General features: G+C 37.9%; 1 protein-coding gene across 1 annotated transcript in view; it reads left to right on the forward strand.

Annotated features, from left to right (window-relative positions):
- Gp210 (nucleoporin 210) overlaps positions 1-20,229 on the forward strand; it is a 461,410-nt gene that overhangs the window by 119,570 nt on the left and 321,611 nt on the right. The window contains exon 6 of the mRNA XM_067145468.2: positions 2,585-2,875. Within this exon, the coding sequence (XP_067001569.2) occupies positions 2,585-2,875 (291 nt within the window). The remainder of the gene's footprint in view (positions 1-2,584; positions 2,876-20,229) is intronic.

Genomic DNA, 20,229 nt, shown 5'->3' on the forward strand with positions numbered 1-20,229 from the left:
GAAATCATCCTGGTGGTGTTGTGAACAGCCAAGCAAATGGGGAGGAGGAAAATGATATTGGTGAAATTATGCTTGAGGAAGTGGAAAGGATGGTAAATAAACTCCATTGTCATAAGGCAGCAGGAATAGATGAAATTAGACCTGAAATGGTGAAGTATAGTGGGAAGGCAGGGATGAAATGGCTTCATAGAGTAGTAAAATTAGCATGGAGTGTTGGTAAGGTACCTTCAGATTGGGCAAAAGCAGTAATTGCACCTATCTATAAGCAAGGGAACAGGAAGGATTGCAACAACTATCGAGGTATCTCATTGATTAGTATACCAGGCAAAGTATTCACTGGCATCTTGGAAGGGAGGGTGCGATCAGTCGTTGAGAGGAAGCTGGATGAAAACCAGTGTGGTTTCAGACCACAGAGAGGCTGTCAGGATCAGATTTTCAGTATGCGCCAGGTAATTGAAAAATGCTACGAGATGAATAGGCAGTTGTGTTTATGTTTTGTAGATCTAGAGAAAGCTTATGACAGGGTACCGAGGGAAAAGATGTTCGCCAAACTGGGGAACTATGGAATTAAAGGCAGATTATTAAAAGCAATCGAAGGCTTTTATGTTGACAATTGGGCTTCAGTGAGAATTAATGGTAGAATGAGTTCTTGGTTCAGGGTACTCACAGGGGTTAGACAAGGCTGTAATCTTTCACCTTTGCTGTTCGTAGTTTACATGGATCATCTGCTGAACGGTATAAAATGGCAGGGAGGGATTCAATTAGTAAGCAGTCTGGCCTATGATGACGTTTTGGTTCTAATGGCAGATTGTGCCGAAAGCCTACAGTCTTAATATCTGGGAACTAGAAAGTAGGTGCAATGAGTATGGTATGAAAATTAGCCTCTTGAAGATTAAATTGATGTCAGTAGGTAAGAAATTCAACACAGTTGAATGTCAGATGGGTGATACAAAGCTAGAACAGGTCGATAATTTCAAGTATTTAGGTTGTGTGTTCTCCCAGGATGGTAATATAGTGAGATTGAATCAAGGTGTAGTAAAGCTAATGCAGTGAGCTCGCAGCTGCGATCAGCAGTATTCTGTAAGAAGGAAGTGAGCTCCCAGACGAAACTATCTTTACATCGGTCTGTTTTCAGACCAACTTTGCTTTATGGGAGCGAAAGCTGGGTGGACTCAGGATATCTTATTCATAAGTTAGAAGTAACAGACATGAAAGTAGCAAGAATGATTGCTGGTACAAACAGGTGGGATCAATGGCAGGAGGGTACTCAGAATGAGGAGATAAAGGCTAATTTAGGAATGAACTTGATGGATGAAGCCGTACGCATAAACCGGCTTTGGTGGTGGGGTCATGTGAGGCGAATGGAGGAGGATAGGTTACCTAGGAGAATAATGGACTCTGTTACGGAGGGTAAGAGAAGTAGAGGTAGACCAAGACGACGATGGTTAGACTCGGTTTCTAACGATTTGAAGATAAGAGGTATAAAACTAAATGAGGCCACAACACTAGTTGCAAATCGAGGATTGTGGCGGTGTTTAGTAAATTCACAGAGCCTTGCAGACTGAACGCTGAAAGGCATAACAGTCTATAATGATAATGTATGTATGTATGTATGTATGTATAGATTTTTCAGCTAACTCATTCCTGGTTGCCAGCATTTCAGCCCAGTGTGCCAAGTTGGGCTCATCAGTTGATAAATGGCACATCCACCAAGACGCATGGCTAGTACATACTGTGGAGGTTAATGTTACTTTAAAGCTTTTTAGTCTGTCAGAAACACTAATTATAATGTGTATAATATAACATACCTGTAAAAGAATACGTGCTATAAACAAACAATGATATGTTTTGTTCTACAAGAATATCCTCAGATTTTATCAAATCACTCAATGAAACCTAATGAAATGGAGAGAAATAAACTGAGGGGTTAGATGTGTTGAAGAGAGTGAAGGATTCTGAAGCAGACGATCGAGGCTAATATAACTGCTTAGGCTTTCACAGCCAATACCCAAGAATTCTTTGTTAACATTTTCCAGGCTTGTAGGCTATGGTCCAGAAGGGATGTTGTCTCTTGACAGGAGAGAAAGTGGAACGTTGAAAATGCTGAATGCAGTGTTTGATGCAGCACCACAAGACCACATCCCTTCTGAACCATGGCTTATAAGCCTGGGAAAAATTCCATTAGAGATGGAGGCTAAGATTGAAGCAAGGAGAACAAGAGGTTGACATTGTCAAAGGGGGTTGGACTTGATCAAGAATGGCATAAGAAGCAACCTGGACTACAACGCAGTTGAGAAGCAGCAATGGTGGTTAGATAGAGAAAGATGGAAAGGTCTCATTAACATCCTGACCTGTTCAGAATTGGAAAAAAGAAATTGGTGATGATACATCAGGGAAGCTCAACATGTTAATGTGTTGTAGGTTCTAATCTGATATGCTCATTTTTAATGATTTATTTGTAATTCTTTAAGAAGAAATAAATTTTGAAGTATTTGCACATTGTTTACTCCTATTGTATTTTCTTGTAGGTATTTTTCTGTTCTCCGACAGTTATTTAATTAATCTTGTTTTATTTTTGTTTCAGCAATGATCACAAATTTTACGTTGGGGATAAAGTTGAAATCTCGCTTCTCATTCCTGCTGAATATTTTGAAATGAAATATATTACATCAAATGGTACATATTGTTCTGGAACAACTTTACAACCTGGTACAGCTCAAGTGCGTGCCACTTTAATGTCTGTGGTGGACACTGATGGACATGTTCATCCTTTCATTCCAAGAATCTCAGTGCAGGCTAATATGATGATTTATGATCGGATATCTATTCAACCTGTTGAAGTGATATTGCCTTGGGATCCTGTTGCTAAACCAAAGTAAGTATCCACTGAGGTAATGGTTCACTGCAAAATTAGATCATGTAAGAAGCATTCATCGGAAGGGGGGTAGCAGCCTTTCGGTAGTTGCAAGGGCGGCAGTCTAGATGATTGACTGATACGGCCTTGTAATAATACTCAACATGGCTTAGCTGTGTTGATACTGCTACACGGCTGAAAGCAACGGGAAACTACAGCCGTAACCACCTCCCGAGGACATGCAGCTCTCTCTGTATGAATGATGTACTGATGATGGCTTCCTCCCGGGTAAAATATTCCGGAGGTAAACTAGTCCCCCATTCGGATCTCCGGGTGGGGACTACACGAGAGGGGGCGATCATCAGGAAGAAGGATACTGACATTCTGCGAGTCGGAGCGTGGAATGTTAGAAGTTTGAATCGTTGTGGTAGGTTAGAGAATCTGAAAAGGGAGATGGATAGGCTAAAGTTAGATGTAGTTGGTATAAGTGAGGTACGTTGGCAGGAAGAACAGGATTTCTGGTCAGGCGACTACCGAATTATCAACACGAAATCAAACAGGGGAAATGCAGGAGTTGGTTTAATAATGATAAGAAAATAGGGCAGCGGATAAGCTACTACGACCAGCATAGTGAAAGAATTATTGTTGTCAAGATAGACACCAAACCAATGCCCACCACAATAGTGCAGGTCTATATGCCTACTAGTTCAGCGGATGATGAAGAAATTGAAAGAATATATGAGGAGATAGAAGATTTAATTCAATATGTAAAAGGTGACGAGAATCTAATTGTGATGGGAGACTGGAATGCAGTGGTAGGCCAAGGAAGAGAAGGTAGTACAGTAGGAGAACTTGGATTGGGACAAAGGAACGAAAGAGGAAGTCGGCTGGTTGAATTCTGCACTGATCATAATTTAGTCCTTGCCAATACTTAGTTCAAACACCACAAACGACGGCTGTATACGTGGACGAGACCTGGAGACACTGGAAGGTATCAAATAGACTTCATTATGATTAGGCAGAGATTCAGAAACTAGGTGTTGGATTGCAAAACTTTCCCAGGAGCAGACGTGGACTCTGACCACAACTTGTTGGTCATGAAATGCCGTCTGGAGTTGAAGAAATTGAAGAAAGGAAAGAATGCAAAAAGATGGGATCTAGACAAGTTGAAAGAAAAGAGTGTAAGAGATTGTTTCAAGGAACATGTTGCACAAGGACTAAATGAAAAGGCTGAAGGAAACACAATAGAGGAAGAGTGGAGAGTCATGAAAAATGAAGTCAGTAGGGCGGCTGAAGAAATGTTAGGAAGTAAGAAAAGATCAACTAAGAATCAGTGGATAACTCGGGAGATACTAGACCTGATTGATGAACGACGAAAATACAAGAATGCTAGAAATGAAGAGGGCAGAAAAGAATACAGGCGATTCAAGAATCAAGTGGATATTAAGTGCAAGGTACCGAGCTCGATAGCTGCAGTCGCTTAAGTGCGGCCAGTATCCAGTATTCGGGAGATAGTAGTTTCGAACCCCACTGTCGGCAGCCCTGAAAATGGTTTTCCGTGGTTTCCCATTTTCATACCAGGCAAATGCTGGGGCTGTACCTTAATTAAGGCCACGGCCGCTTCCTTCCCACTCCCAGCCCTTCCCTGTCCCATCGTCGCCATAAGACCTATCTGTGTCGGTGCGACGTAAAGCAACTAGCAAAAAAAAAAAAAAAAAAAAGTGCAAGGTAGCTAAGGAAGAATGGCTGAAGGAGAAGTGCAAGGATGTCGAAGACCTTATGGTCTTGGGAAAGGTAGATGCTGCATACAGGAAAATCAAGGAAACCTTTGGAGAAAGGAAATCTAGGTGCATGAATATTAAGAGCTCAGATGGAAAGCCACTTCTAGGGAAAGAAGACAAAGCAGAAAGATGGCAGGAGCATATCCAACAGTTGTATCAAGGTAACGATGTAGATAATTTGGTTCTGGAACATGAAGAGGCTGTTGATACTGATGAAATGGGAGACCCAATTTTGAGGTCAGAGTTTGACAGAGCTGTGAGTGACCTAAATAGGAACAAGGCACCTGGAATTGATGATATTCCCTCTGAACTACTGACTGCCTTAGGAGAAACCAGCATGGTAAGGTTATTTTATTTAGTGTGCAGGATGTATGAGACAGGAGAAGTCCCATCCGATTTTCGGCAGAATGTTGTTATACCTATTCCCAAGAAAGCCGGTGCTGATAGGTGTGAAAACTACCGCACCATTAGTTTAGTATCTCATGCCTGCAAAATTTTAACACGTATTATTTACAGAAGAATGGAAAAACAAGTTGAAGCTGAGTTGGGAGAAGATCAATTTGGCTTCAGAAGAAATGTAGGAACACATGAAGCAATCCTGACTTTACGTCTGATCTTAGAGGATCGAATCAAGAAGGACAAGCCCATGTACATGGCATTCGTAGATCTAGAAAAGGCATTCGATAATGTTGATTGGAACAAGCTATTTATGATTCTGAGGATGATAGGGATCAGATACCGAGAACGAAGAATTATCTACAACCTGTATAAAAATCAGTCTGCAGTGATAAGAATCGAGGGCTTTGAAAAAGAAGCAGCAATCCAGAAAGGAGTGAGGCAAGGCTGCAGTTTGTCCCCTCTCCTTTTCAATGTTTACATAGAACAGGCAGTAAAGGAAATCAAAGAGAAATTTGGAAAGGGAATCACAGTCCAAGGACAGGAAATCAAAACCTTGAGATTTGCTGATGATATTGTTATTTTATCTGAGACTGCAGAAGATCTTGAGAAGTTGCTGAATGGTATGGATGAAGTCTTGGGTAAGGAGTACAAGATGAAAATAAATAAGTCCAAAACAAAAGTAATGGAGTGCAGTCGAACGAAGGCAGATGATGTAGGAAATATTGGATTAGGAAACAAAGTCTTAAAGGAAGTAGATGAATATTGTTACGTGGGTAGTAAAGTAACTAACGATGGCAGAAGTAAGGAGGACATAAAATGCAGACTAGCACAAGCAAGGAAGAGCTTTCTTAAGAAAAGAAATTTGCTCACTTCAAACATTGATATCGGAATTAGAAAGATGTTTTTGAAGACTTTCGTGTGGAGCGTGGCATTGTATGGAAGTGAAACATGGACGATAAGTAGCTCAGAAAGAAAGAGAATAGAAGCTTTTGAAATGTGGTGTTACAGAAGAATGCTGAAGGTGAGATGGATAGATCGAATCACGAATGAAGAGATACTGAATCGAATTGGTGAGAGGAGAACGATTTGGCTAAATTTGACAAGAAGGAGAGATAGAATGATAGGACAGTTCTTAAGACACCCAGGACTTGTTCAGTTGGTTTTTGAAGGAAGTGTAGGTGGTAAGAACGGTAGGGTTAGATCAAGGTATGAATATGACAAACAGATTAGAGCAGATGTAGGATGCAATAGTTACGTAGAAATGAAAAGGTTAGCATAGGATAGGGTGGCATGGAAGCTGCATCAAACCAGTCTATGGACTGATGACTCAAACACACACAAGAAGCATTCACTCATACTGCATGTAACTGTTGGTTGGTATTGTTAAAACCAATTGTGTTTTTCACTTGAGGCCATACGTACAGATGCACATTTCTTAAAGATTTTTAATTGTAGCTTTAGTGGAATAGTACAATGGTTTTGCTGGGATGTACAGTCCTATCCCTTGAAGGATTTTTTTTTGTTTTTATAGATTATTTTCCAAATAAGGTGAAAGGTTTGATTAGTGGCTATTCTGACAAAATTACCTCAAGCTTTTCTAATATATCAAAATTATAAAATTTTATTTACAACCACCTATTCAATACATTACAATATACTCATTGGATTATGGTATAATCATGAAGTATCTTAAATAATGTGACGTTTTGTTTGGCATAGCGAACATCATCAGCCATTAATCCACAAAGACTAGCTCAGGGCCCTGTGTTTAGAAATGATCCAAATAGTATCCTCATATCAAAGAGTAACCGTGTCGTGATAAAAGAGTGATCATCAATGATCAACACACTGTAAATGCAAAGAGGCTAAGAACTCCACCTAATGAATACTTATTTATTATTAATAATACAGGACCGGTTTCGACCCTAACGGGTCATCTTCAGCTGGACATACCTATACGTATAATACATCGTACAATTGTAAACATTACCCTATTTAGAAAGGATTGTCTTGTGATGGTAACATGAATTACGCATCTGAGAAAAGTTTATAAATTACAACAACACAATGTAAACAATAGACTTGAGATTGTAACAAAATATGTGCAAAATAAAAACAAGTATTTATCGTGAAACAGTAAACTATCTGTAAATTAAAAACAATCATGGGGTTGTTAAAGTATGACAATAGGTGTTGTGGAATTAAAATGTACATAAATGCTTGAAGCGTGGATTAAATAAAAAATATTGTGAGGTTGGAATTCCTTCAAATTGATTAAAAACAAAATTAAAATAAGGTTTGTTGAATCTTCGCGTGTCCAAGTTGAACCCGTCAAAAGCCACATAACAGAAATACAGACTGATGTTTTCATATGATGTGGACACCAATGTTTGTGGATTTCATAGGGAAGACACAATCTTGATACCATAAGAGTTCAAGTTGAGCTAGTCAATATGCACGTGCTAGCAATAAGATGTGGAACACCAAATAATGAACTCCTTATAAATTAATGACAATCTTGAACATCGGGGGAGTTCTAGCAATCCTTAGGTGAAAGAGCAGATTATGGTGCGTATTGAAGTTTGGAATTTTGCATGACAATATTAGAGGCTGCAGACTTGAGGTTAAAGACCTAGACAACCATTCAAGTTAACATATACAACATATACATATACATATACAATGACCTAAAATAAAATTTAGTACCTCAGAGAAATAGTCCATGAAATGAGGAACACGAGATAGATCTAAATAAAACTGTAATAATTAAACTCTAAGATAGTTTAACATTGGTAACAATTTTTTTAAATTTGAAGAATAAGGTTTTTAACCTTAAACAATAAATTAATTGAGGTACCTCTTATATAATGAAAATAATATTTTAACTCTGGAAAATAAAAGCAATTATTCAAATGGTGATAGATTGGTAGTGTGGTTTATCAAATAATTAAGATTTTCCAGGGAAGAAATTTGTTAATGCTGCAATTCTCTGAATTATTTTTAAATCTTAATGTGGGGAAGTTAACTCTAATGAAGTTGTTATATCTCAAGGGGATCAACACTAATTAGTAAGTAAATCATTAAAGAATCAACAAAATTAAAGGTAATATTTTAATATCAACAGAACCTCAGAATGAGTTAATTATTAAATTTATTAATATTCGAATTCAAGAAATGATAATGAAATGATATGCGATAAGGCAGACCCCATACCATTTAGACAATGCCTATGTAGTGTCCTACTATCAAACAAAACATCACAAAATAGAAGAAGCTATTCGATAAACAAAGGAATTCAACACTAAACCATATGAAGGTTAAAATAATTTAGAAGTTTCATTTACATGATTAAGCTGCTCAATAAAAGTTAATATAATATTAAAACTATGATTACGGTTTTAGGCCTAGCCTTACATTTAAAAAATATTATACATGTGAACAGATTTCTGAGAAAGGTAAATGATACAATTTTGATTCTGTTAAATATTTAACTTGGAATTCATATTACTCAAGAATGAAATGAAGAGTTTCAAGAAGGTTTTAGTTCAATATTAAAATCAGCAATTTGATTCCAGATATTATGTTAACCACTCCAACATTGCATTGTCACTACAACACTTATTTCAATTTTATATACTCAAACATTGTAATTATTTAGAATTGGCTCCCGATCGGTACTCAAGTTTTTCACTCACGTAGAATCTATCACTGAAACAAGAAATGTCGAAGTGTCACATTTTAAAATACTTACAGAGATGCAGCTAATACTATAGGTATGGCCAAGACCACACTCGAAATTGAAATTGATAAAAGGAAAATTAAAATTTAAAGTATGCCTTTTAACAAGCCATGAACCTACTACGCTGGCATAGCAGCGGGAGAGGGGCTACTCCCAGTGGCGTGTCCCAGGTGACGGATAGGGGGGTCCTAACCAGCTTGCCGGTGGACTTGAGGGAAATAAAATACCTCTCACGGTGACGCATACGAAGAATACACCCATGGTATCCCCTGTCTGTCGTAAGAGGCACCTAAAAGGGTCGACCAAGGGGGTAATGAAATTAGAACCGTGATGTGTAATTAGTACCACCACGTAGGGAACACCATGGGTCGCTTTTATTTGCGCCTAGTACCACTGTTGGGTAGATACTAGGTTTGTGATTAGTAGCAACAGTGTGTGCTCAGGATGCATTTTACAGTACCTGCAATTCGTAGCACTATATGAGCGACACCATAGGTGAGCCTATGATTAGTACCCACTATGTGAGGAACACCACGGGATAGTGCGAGTCCCTGTGGTTACAACATAAGATTTATTCTGAAGCCTCCACCTTATCAATAAATTTGTTTACATACTATCATTCAATGTAAACAAATGTATTGATAAGGTGGAGGCTTCAGAATAAATCTTATGTTGTAGCTACAATCAATACGGAAATGAAACTTATCAATTATGATCCTTGTGGTTAGTCCACTCCTGTAAAGAACACCATAGGTTTGCGTTGCCTGTAAATAGCGACAGCATGGTTCCCCATTTTCACACCAAGCAAATGCTGGGGCTGTATCTCAATTAAGGCCACAGCCGCTTCCCATTCTTAGGCCTTTCCTATCCCATCGTCGCCATAAGACCTATCTGTGTCGGTGCAACGTAAAACAAATAGCAAAAAAAAAAAGATAGCGGCACAATGTGCGAAACACCATAGGTCTGTGTTACATGTGTGCATTACATTACATGTGAGTAGTACCATAATGTGTGGAATACCGCGAGTCTGCGCTACTTTTAATTAGTACCGATGACTTGGATTTTGGACCCGTTGAGACTAAAAGCATCATCAGTTCAGTATTGTGCTTTAGAAGCAGTCCCTTGGTCAGTAATACTAATGTTTAACACTAGTTTCTGGGAATGTGGGGTATCTTTTAAATGTGTAAAATTTTATTGCGTGTTGAAATGAAATGGCGTATGGCTTTTAGTGCTGGGAGTGTCAGAGGACTAGTTCGGCTTGTTATTTTCCACCTATTCAATACAATCAATCATAAGATTAATGTTCTTTCATTAAACTATTAACTTGGGACATGTTTCGCCCCTTTCAAAGGGCATCATCAGCCTTGTCGTCGTCTCAATACTAAAACAGGCACCTGTTTACCTATGACATGATCTTAAAAAAAATTATTTTGTCCCATTAGGGGTAATGACCTAGATGTTAGACCCCTTTAAACAACAATCATCATCATCATCAACAACCTTTTAACAAGGATTATTTCATTCTTACTAATATGACTATCCGGGATCATATCCAAACTTCCCACAATCTTATATCGCGAAGTTTGAATTCAGGGTCCATCTTTTTCAGTAGTTTCCAACAACTAATTGGCTTTTTAAAATTGACTTACAATTATTGTTGCTTGAGTTCCGTTCTTGAGACTTGCAGCAGCACTAAACAGAACATGCAGTTTAGTTAAATGACAGGCCGACAGGTAGTGTGTGTTCATATAAATAAGTTTGTACTTATATTGCAGTAAATAAGTTTGTTACAAATTTCCAGGTATGTTTTTAATGTGTCCTTAATAATGTCACATATTAATTTTATGTAGTTATTTTGTTAGCTAGAATATTGCTTTGTTGTTGCTGTGCTTTTTAGTGGAAACCATTTCTTTTCAGTTTCAATTTAATTAATCTATAACTGTTTGGTTCTTAAGTCTGCCAAAACTAATTTATAATTAAATAAAATTTAGAAATTACCTGGAAAAGGAACAATTTAAATAAAAATCAAACGACGTGTTTCGTTCTTGAAAGATGATCACCAGATTCTATCAAATCACAGTTTTTATTATTTTATTAGCTGATTAATATTATTAAGAATTGTTAAACCATTTCTGTTAAAACCTCTGTCCACTGTGGATAGTGGACTGTGTAGGAGTTATATCATTAAATGAATTTTAACCTTCACTGTGAGCTCAATTCTCAAGTTCGGTAGATGTCCTCAAAGCCCGAAGACAGATCGCACAACTTTGATTTTCAAGGTTTAGAATTCAAATTATACAGAAAATTGGAGACAACCATATTTTCAGTTATTAGGAGAATAATTGAAAAGGTTCTGGGTAGGCAGCTGCAAGAATTCTTTGAGTTTTCACCTAACCAGTATGATTCTGTTTTGCTTCCTGGTACTTACATTAACACCTCCCTTGTTAATGCATGTTTTCTAACTGCAAAGCATGACAGAAGAGGTTGTTGTATTGTCTTTCTCACCATTGATGGTACAATTAAGGTGGTAACTGAGCCGCAAATAGCCCAAGAACTAGATTTCATAATCCATCCAGAATTGGAAAACCTGTCAGCTTTAGCCTTCGCTGATGAGATTGTGGTTATTTGAAGGGATGAAGGATCGACTCAGGTGCTCATTAATCTTGCCGTTAACAGCTTGGCTTCAGTAGTTTCAAAATTAAATCTTTCAAAATGTAACTTCATTAACATCAGAAATGCTACTATTATGACTAATTCTCTCACCTCACTTTATGCTGCAGTTGATGAGACATTTGATTCTCATTGGGCATCTTTCCTGTGGACCAGGAAGATTCTAAGTCGACTAGCTTTGTGTGACCAGGAATGTAAGAGCTTTTTAAGGGGAATCTTGAAGGATTCTGTTCATTTATGTAACAATAGATGAGGTCTTTATGTGTCATACATTTAGTTAAAACATTACTTCATAAATTATACATTGCATATGGAGATGAGGGCGGCCAGCATTGAGGTGGATCGATTCCATCAAATCCAACTTGAACATGTCGCTGAAGGATCTGAAGTACAGTAGACTCTGGATAATTTGACATTAGATAATTCAAAAATTGGATAATTTAAATAAATGTTTGACTTGAAATACCCATTCTAATCAAGGAAAAAGAAAAGGTTCTTAATTCAAATTTTTGAAGCTTACATTGTATAATTCAAAGTCAGTATTTTGTAATGGTTCCACAAATTGAAGGATTCAAATAATTTCTAAGAATTCTCTGTTTTTATTGTAGTATTCTAGTTATGGTCAGGTAGTTGCTATTGTTAACAGACTTAGGGCCGGTTCTACCACCTACTGGTAAAGTAGCGCGTAATTTGCCCTCCGCGTAAAAGGATGTTTCCGTTCGACCACCCCCAGGTAGCGCTCTCGGCAGCATAAATCGTGGTTACCCGGCGCGTAAATTATCGGCCACTTCGAGGGCCCGAAAAGACTTTACCTGCCGGGCACGTTTTGAGAGTTGAACATTATTAGCTGTATTTCTGGTGACATACAACTTAAATTAGCTTAATATACTGAAAAAGCATGATACTGTAACAGTGGCCGATATTGTATTGCAGGATCTTGAACATTAACGCTTCCCTTGTGCTGCAACGGTCACACCAGCCTCTCGCATCGGTAGCTTAGTAGGGAACACATTTTATAAGTCAAGCTTTCATAAAGAAACTTTAAAAGGGTATAAAATCAAAATCTATTTGGAAATAATTTCAAATGGGCTTTAATTTTCTACTTTTTCAGTTTTCAGACACGAGGTATAACTTAATGTATGTATCCGAACTGTTGAAGTGTCCTTGTAGCGTAATGGCTAACACGTTTACTTTGTAATACGATGTATGCAGGTTCAAGTCTTCATTACGACGAATCTTTTTTATTTCCATTATGAGGGTTGTGTTTATCTGTATGCCTCTTTTCATACGTTCTTTTGTTAATAATATATTTCATTGAAATATTTAATCACAATATTATGCCTACTAGGAAATTGCTTTATATGTATGCTACGGTACTTACAGAAAGTGGTGTTATGATTAATAGCACATAGGACTGTCGCCCAGGTAGCAGATTCCCTATTAGTTGTTTACCTAGTCTTCTTGTAAATTATTTCGATGTAATTGGAAACTATTCCATTCCCGAATTCCTCTTCCTATGAATGGATATTTATCCCGATTAGTTCTTTACATTTACAGTACCTACCTTCCAACTTTATCTTAATAAAGTTAAACATTAGAATGAAATGCTTTATCAATAAATGGAAGCATGTGGAATTAAACGAGTTCACAGAACTAGTTGCAAATAGACCATCGTGGAGATACTTAATCAATTCACAGAAGCCTGCAGATAGAATGCTCAAAGGCAATCAGTCCGTAAAGAAGATGTGTGTGTGTGTGTAGGCCTACGTAGGGCCTATATGGAAGCGCGTAAAAGAGAGTTAAGAACAACGGCAGGGAACGAAAATACATTTTAAAATGTAAATTAGAAATACGATGAAAACCTGCGTACCTTCTATTACGGAGCGAGCGACTTGATCAATCTACTACGAGAATACTTTTCAAAAACGCTGCCTTACATGACAGGTTATAACGGGCGTAAGAAAATGTAATCTCGAGGATTTTAATCTCAATTAGGTATTGATCTTGAAGATCATAGATTAAAATCACGAAAGCTTGACATAAATCGTTGTCCATAACTCTTAAGACTCCCCTTATTAGGCTTTTTGGTGATAATCAGCAAACGCAAGCACAGGGAAATAAGACAGTCGAAATGAGTTTCATGCATCTGACGATAGATAGCACCACACTCGAAAGCGAGAAGTCGCTGAAAATCAGTCTAGCCAACTTCGTATATCGGTGTCTAGCTCCGGGTAGCTACCTAGCGCTTGCACGGAGGTGGTTGGACGCAAGCTAAAGTACCAGCCGATTTACACCTCCAGGTAGTTTACCTCCCGGGCAGCTGCCAGCCACTTTACCAGCAGATGGTAGAACCGGCCCTTAATCTTTATCTCTGCTACTGTCAATGATTGTAGGATCAATACATTTGTCTGCGGGCATCCGCACTTGGCCGCTGGAAATCTTTCCCTTCTCCCATCGCGAAGTTGTCAGCCTTGGAATGTGAGAAAACAGTTACAAACTTCAAGTTTCAAAAATAAAGAAATCAATGCAGAAATTGTTCCAGAACTAGAAATGCATGTGGAACCTGAGTGATGGCATGAAGTAGTGACTGATGTGAGTTATGACGTGTATTTAGCTGTTGATACTGAAGTTGCAGTATGTGGAGATCTGACGGGAGACGAGATTCTCCAAGGGATGCTACAAAATTTCAATCCATCCAATGATGAAAATAAGAGAAGTCATGATGTCATAGAAGAGCCTGTACTGACTACATCTGAAGCTTTCAAAATGATAGTTAGCCGTTCCGTGTATGCCTCAATTATTTATTTATGACACTGTGGAAATATTTTATTTTATGCATATGCAAGACACTGGGAGTGAAGACAGGAAGCCAGGTGAGCCGTGACCAGCAAATTTTTTCAAGTTCAAATCGATCCATTGGCTAGGTATTCAGGCACGTAGACCCCACTCTACTTTCCAAACTCAACCAATATGAGCTAGGGGAGAGGTAAATTTGAACGTCGGGAACCCCGAGACAACTAAATCCGGTTGACCAACTTCATTTTCGCAGGACTGGGATCCTTGAATTCAAGCAGAGATGTCAGTCATTGAGCTATAATTCCACAGGTCCGAATTAATGAGAAATTGGAAACAGATTTATCATTCACTTCTAGGTGATAATAATGATTACTAAGCGCTTTTGATAATAAGACTCATTTGAATATGAAGCCGTTGGATTACACAAAGCTGTTAGCAGGCCACTATCTCTGTTATTCAGGGATGTACCTCAAGTAATGGACAAACTGTAAGACTATTTAAACTCCCGTGGTGGGGGGAGCATTCTCATTTGCCAGAAGTTTATTCAGCGAGTTGCACGCAGCGCATCGTTCTCCACGAGAGGTGATATTTTTCTTTAATTTCAGTCAGTTATATACTATGTGCCCGTTCCAGAACTAATAATTTGCTTTGTGAGTAACAGAATTTAAAATATATATATATATAGTTACCTTTATCTTGGTTCATAATAAATACTTTGAAATACCGAGTGCGGTCTGGTGCCGTTTCAGATATCAAAATATTCATTAAACTGAGAAATTAATACTCGAGACTTGAGAGTGAACTAATAAGTACAATTCACGCTTTAATTAGCATATCCAGTTGGTATGTGTTCGCGATTACATGAGACCAGTTTCATGTTTTTGATGTAGATGTTGATTCCCATAGGGAACCTAAAATATTTGTCCCGAATGAGTACATTTATAATACCAATATAATGGTCCGTTATTGGACATCATAAATTTTCCAGCTAACTCATTCTTGGCTGCCTGCGTTTCGCCCTCGTGTGCTAAGTTAGGCTCGTCAGTTGGGACTTAGCACACCACCCAAGACGCAAGGCTAGTGCATACCGTGGAGGCCACTGCATAGGCTACTTGAAGCCACCAGCAGTGCCAATGCACTATGAGAGCTATGTCTCATTTTCAAAAATTGATGCCTGCCTGGCCATCAAATGATGTAGATGTTGATTCCCATAGGGAACCTAAAATATTTGTCCCGAATGAGTAAATTTATAATACCAATATAATAGTCCGTTATTGGACATGATAAATTTTCCAGCTAACTCATTCTTGGCTGCCTGCGTTTCGCCCTCGTGTGCTAAGTTAGGCTCGTCAGTTGGGACTTAGCACACCACCCAAGACGCAAGGCTAGTGCATACCGTGGAGGCCACTGCATAGGCTACTTGAAGCCACCAGCTGTGCCAATGCACTATGAGAGCTATGTCTCATTTAGCTGGAAAATTTATAATGTCCAATAACGGACCATTATATTGGTATTCATGTTTTTGCCCGTATTGAACTTACTACTACCAATAGTTACAAATTCTTGTTATTATATCCACCTTATTCAATACATAAAAATGTATATTGTCTGTAAAAGGACATTTACTACAATACAAATATTAAATGGGACATGTTTCACTCATTGTGTCGAACATCTTCAGCCATTTTGTACGATTATCTCAAGGTTGAGTCATTATACTAAACCTTATTTTACAATTATTTGTTCATTAAAATGTTATTACACAATAAAATATCATTACTATATAAAAAGTAAACAGGAAGAAGTAACAATTATAATGGGTCAATAATAGACTGGACGTTAATCACAGGAGGTTGCTGTCCAAGTCATAGTAATGAGTCAATTAAATTGTAAGATTTGGCTAAAAATTCCCCTTTTTTCTAACACTGCTAGTGTTAAGTTATTTATCAAAGTATAAGTGTGCATATGAAGATTAATGAATTAGAAGATTAAACTTGCAATACATTCTCGTTAGATGAGAATGACACCATTATTAAAAGATGAATCATTGGAGGTTTGTAGTCTGTTGTATGCGTTATACTTGTAGTCTTCACCAATCCCCAACTGATTTGAGTCAGCCAATTTTTACTGGTCTGCTTGTTAATAAAGCGTAGTTAAAAGGGACACGAATATTTGTTACTTAGTTGTTGGTGTGCTGTTTACTGCAACATTATGGATGAATATGTCTGTAACAAAAGAATGTTATGAGTTTGTAATTGTTTTTATAGATTCTTAAGGTTGAAACATCACTTACCCCTTTTTATTTTATGCTTCAGTGCCTAGCTGTGCTTGTTGCAGTACTGAGACTATTCGTCGTCGTGTTCTTACATCTTGTGTTATACGTATGGGGCGGGTGTGGAGGAGGGTGAGTAGGTGGGGAAGGAGAAGGAACTGTGGGCGGAGCGTTGGGTACTGGCATAACGTGAAGAGGATAAGTAGGGGACATACGGGTAGGGGGTGTGGGCCAGATGTTGAATGCTGTCTTAACTTGTGGAGGGGGTCTCTATGTATATTCAAGGTGGGAGTTGTATTTGTTGACGTATTAGAAGGTTTATAGTTGAAAATTTTATTAATTTTTCTGTTATCTGATTTGAAGGCTTGTAGCAATTTTGGTAATTGTTCTATTAATGGGCTTTTTATTTCGATTGCATCATTTAGGTTTTTTTCCCTATTGAAGTACTGAACTAAATAAATGTAAATGTTTCCATATTTGGTCATTAAGTTTTCTTTTTCAATTCTTTTTATTATCTTGAGGTCTCTGTCCATTGTATTAAATTGATGGCTGGTCTCTTGTATGCAGTTAGCCATTGCAGAATACTTATTATGTTTTAATGCGTTATAGTGTTCCATGTATCTTGTGATAAAACTATGCCTAGTCTGGCCAACATATGAAAAATTGCACTGTGTGCATGTTAATCTATATATTCCAGAACCATGATATTCATCTTTATTTGCATTAACTGTATTATGATTGAAAAATATATTTCTACTAGTGTTATTTGTCTTGAATGCTATTCGTAAATCTCGTTTTTTCAAAGGATTTGTAATTTGGTGAATCACAGGATTAATGTAGGTGAAAGTAGCATATTTTGATTCTTTTTTAAGTTTTCTCTGGGGTAAGATTAGTGGCCAGTTTAAGTTTTACTTTGTTAATGATTTGATTAATTATTTCTGTTTTGTAACCATTAATCAGTGCTAGTTCTTTTATAAATCTGAGTTCTTTCTTAAAGTTAACTGGTATTTTGAAGGCTCTATTGACCAGGCTGAAAAAGGATGCCTGTTTGCGATTTCGGATGAAGGGAATAGTTTATTGTAATCGGGGTTTGTGTCGGTTTTCTATATATCTGTAAATCAATCCAAAGTCTGTACGTGCTACGTTTAAATCCAGGAAGTTCAATGAACCGTTGTTTTCATCCACCTTGATGAATTTTATGCAACTGTCTACCCTGTTTAAAAATTCTAGAATTTTTGTACTGTTATTTTTTGGTGGTCTATTATCACAAACATATCATCTGCGTACCTCAACCAATATATTTGGTTTAATTGTAGATTCTTCCATGTTATCCATATAAATATCGGCCAGTATCCCTGAGCTGGGGCTCCCATAGCCAAGCTTAATTGGTGATAGATTTTGTTATTGAATGAGAAGTAGTTGTTATTCAATACAAATTTGAGTAATTTAATAAATTTGTCTATTTCAGTTTTACTTAAGATGCTATGATTGGATAAATTAGACTCAACCATTTTGACTGTTTCGTTGATAGGTATGTTCAGAGTACATGTTAGTGATATCAAAGGAGATTATTTCATAATGGGGTTGTAGGTTGAACTTTCTTTAATTTTTTGCAGAATTCTGTCGAGGTTTTGACTGAAGAAGTATTACTAAATCTGTAATGTTTTTTTAGAAACTGGTGTATAAATTTTGATGTACCATAAGTGGGGCTATTCGTGTTACTTATGATTGATCAAATGGGGATGTTGTTTTTATATATTTTGGGTAGAGCTTTTGCCTTTGATATTTTCGGATTCATGTTTATCAGTTTCAGTTGTTCTTGTTCTTTGAATAGAAAATTAGAAATTTTAAGGGTAGATTTTAAACTTCTTTGAATTCTGGGAATTAGATCTTTGTTCACCACTATATAGAAGTTTTCTGAGAAAAACTTCAGTTTTTTTAATGTAGTCGTCTTTATTTACAAGTACTATTGTTTCGCTTTTATCTGCCTTGGTGACAATTACATTACTAACTTTTATTTTGGTTTTTAAATTCTTTATTTGCTTAGATAGGGCCTGATTGGAATCGGTTTTCATTTCTTTTATTAAATTTGGGACTTTCTTTTTTATTTCAAATTTAACATCATTCTGTGTTTCTGTTGGCAGTTTCCCTATATTAAATTCTGTTTCTGCTATTCTGTTTTGTATGGGTTGGACCATGGGTTGGATGGCTAAGGCTTCCTACGCGGCAGTGCAGTAGCGTTATTCGGTGGGAGATAGCTTTCTGCTGGTATACTCGCTGATGTCCCTTCCACCGTCACTCCTCTACTCAAGTAACACTGCTCCTAAGCCGGAGTCGCTGGCATCCATCTGCAGGCGCATCTTCCGTTGAGGGTCAGGATGGGCTAGACCGGGAGCGTTGCATATCACAGCCATAATGCCTTGGAATGCTGCCTCTTCCTTACTGGTCCATCAGAACGGGCGGTTGTTATGGAGTAGACTGGTTAGTGGTATTGCCTTCTTTTCAAAGTGTGAAACGAAGCTGCTATACCATTCACACAAGCCAAGGAACTGATTCTTCTCTGGTTGCCTTTCTAAGCCTTCAGATGTTAGGACAGGGCCAAGATATTCTGCGCGGGACTGGGCGAAGGGGCACTTCTCCAGTTGGCAGGTCAGTTCATGAATTTTCAGTCGTTGCAGCACTTTCTTCAGGGGTACAAAGTGTTCTTGAAATTTCTTGCAGTGGGTTAAGATGTCATCAATATATACTTGGCAGAAATCTCCAACATATCCTGGTAATACCTTATCCATCAGTCGCATGAAGGTTTCAGGAGCATTCTTCCATCCAAAAGGCATTACTGTAAACTGGTACAATTCTTTCGGTGTCATGAAGGCACAGTGGTCTGGAAGTTTCCTCGACCTCCACTTGCCAGTATCTGGAGTTGAGATCCAGCGTGCTGAAAATCCTAGACCCACTTACTTGTTTCAGCGAGTCTTTCAGGTCAGGCATGCGGTAGGCTTCACTAACGGCCTTCTCGTTCAACTTGCAGAATTCCACACACAGTCGATACTCCCCATTCTTCTTTTTCGGTAGGATGGTAGGCGAAGCCCAGCAGGATGTAGAGGGTTTGATGAGACCTTACCCTTTCATATCTTGAATCTTCTGAATGATGATGTTGCGCTTATTGGATACGGTCGTTGCTTGATGGGTGAAGAAGTGCTGCATTCAGTGGTGTGCGTTACAGTGGTAGTCTGTCCTGTTTTATTGGTGATGACTTCCAGAAAGTGTTTTAAGGTGTGTCTCAGCTCCTCTTCTTCAGTTGGTTGAAGATGCGTTAACTGGATATCTCACAGGTCTACATCGACTTTCACATCCTTACGTATCTGGAGATGTCCATCGTGACCAGGCGACCATCAGACGTCTGCATTTTCCCAAAGAGACGGAACTGCATTCTACCAGAAAGTTATGACTAGGGCTCGGATGTTTAGGAAAAGTCATATTTTTTCTTGTCTCTATTTTCATGTTTGATTGGATTTCGGTGCAAATGAGATGATTATCGTCACAGTTGATTTTAATTTGTCATATAAATGCATATTTTGGCTTTTTTTGCCATAAGGTCATATTTTGAGCTCTTTTAGTAGAAACGTATTTCGGTCATATTTCGGCGATTTGACTACAGCTGTAGGTGTGCAAAATCATCTTCAACTTACCGAATGCGAACTAGTGTTCACAAAACTGC

This window comes from Anabrus simplex, chromosome 4, assembly GCF_040414725.1.
Source record: "Anabrus simplex isolate iqAnaSimp1 chromosome 4, ASM4041472v1, whole genome shotgun sequence".
Lineage (NCBI taxonomy): Eukaryota > Metazoa > Arthropoda > Insecta > Orthoptera > Tettigoniidae > Anabrus > Anabrus simplex.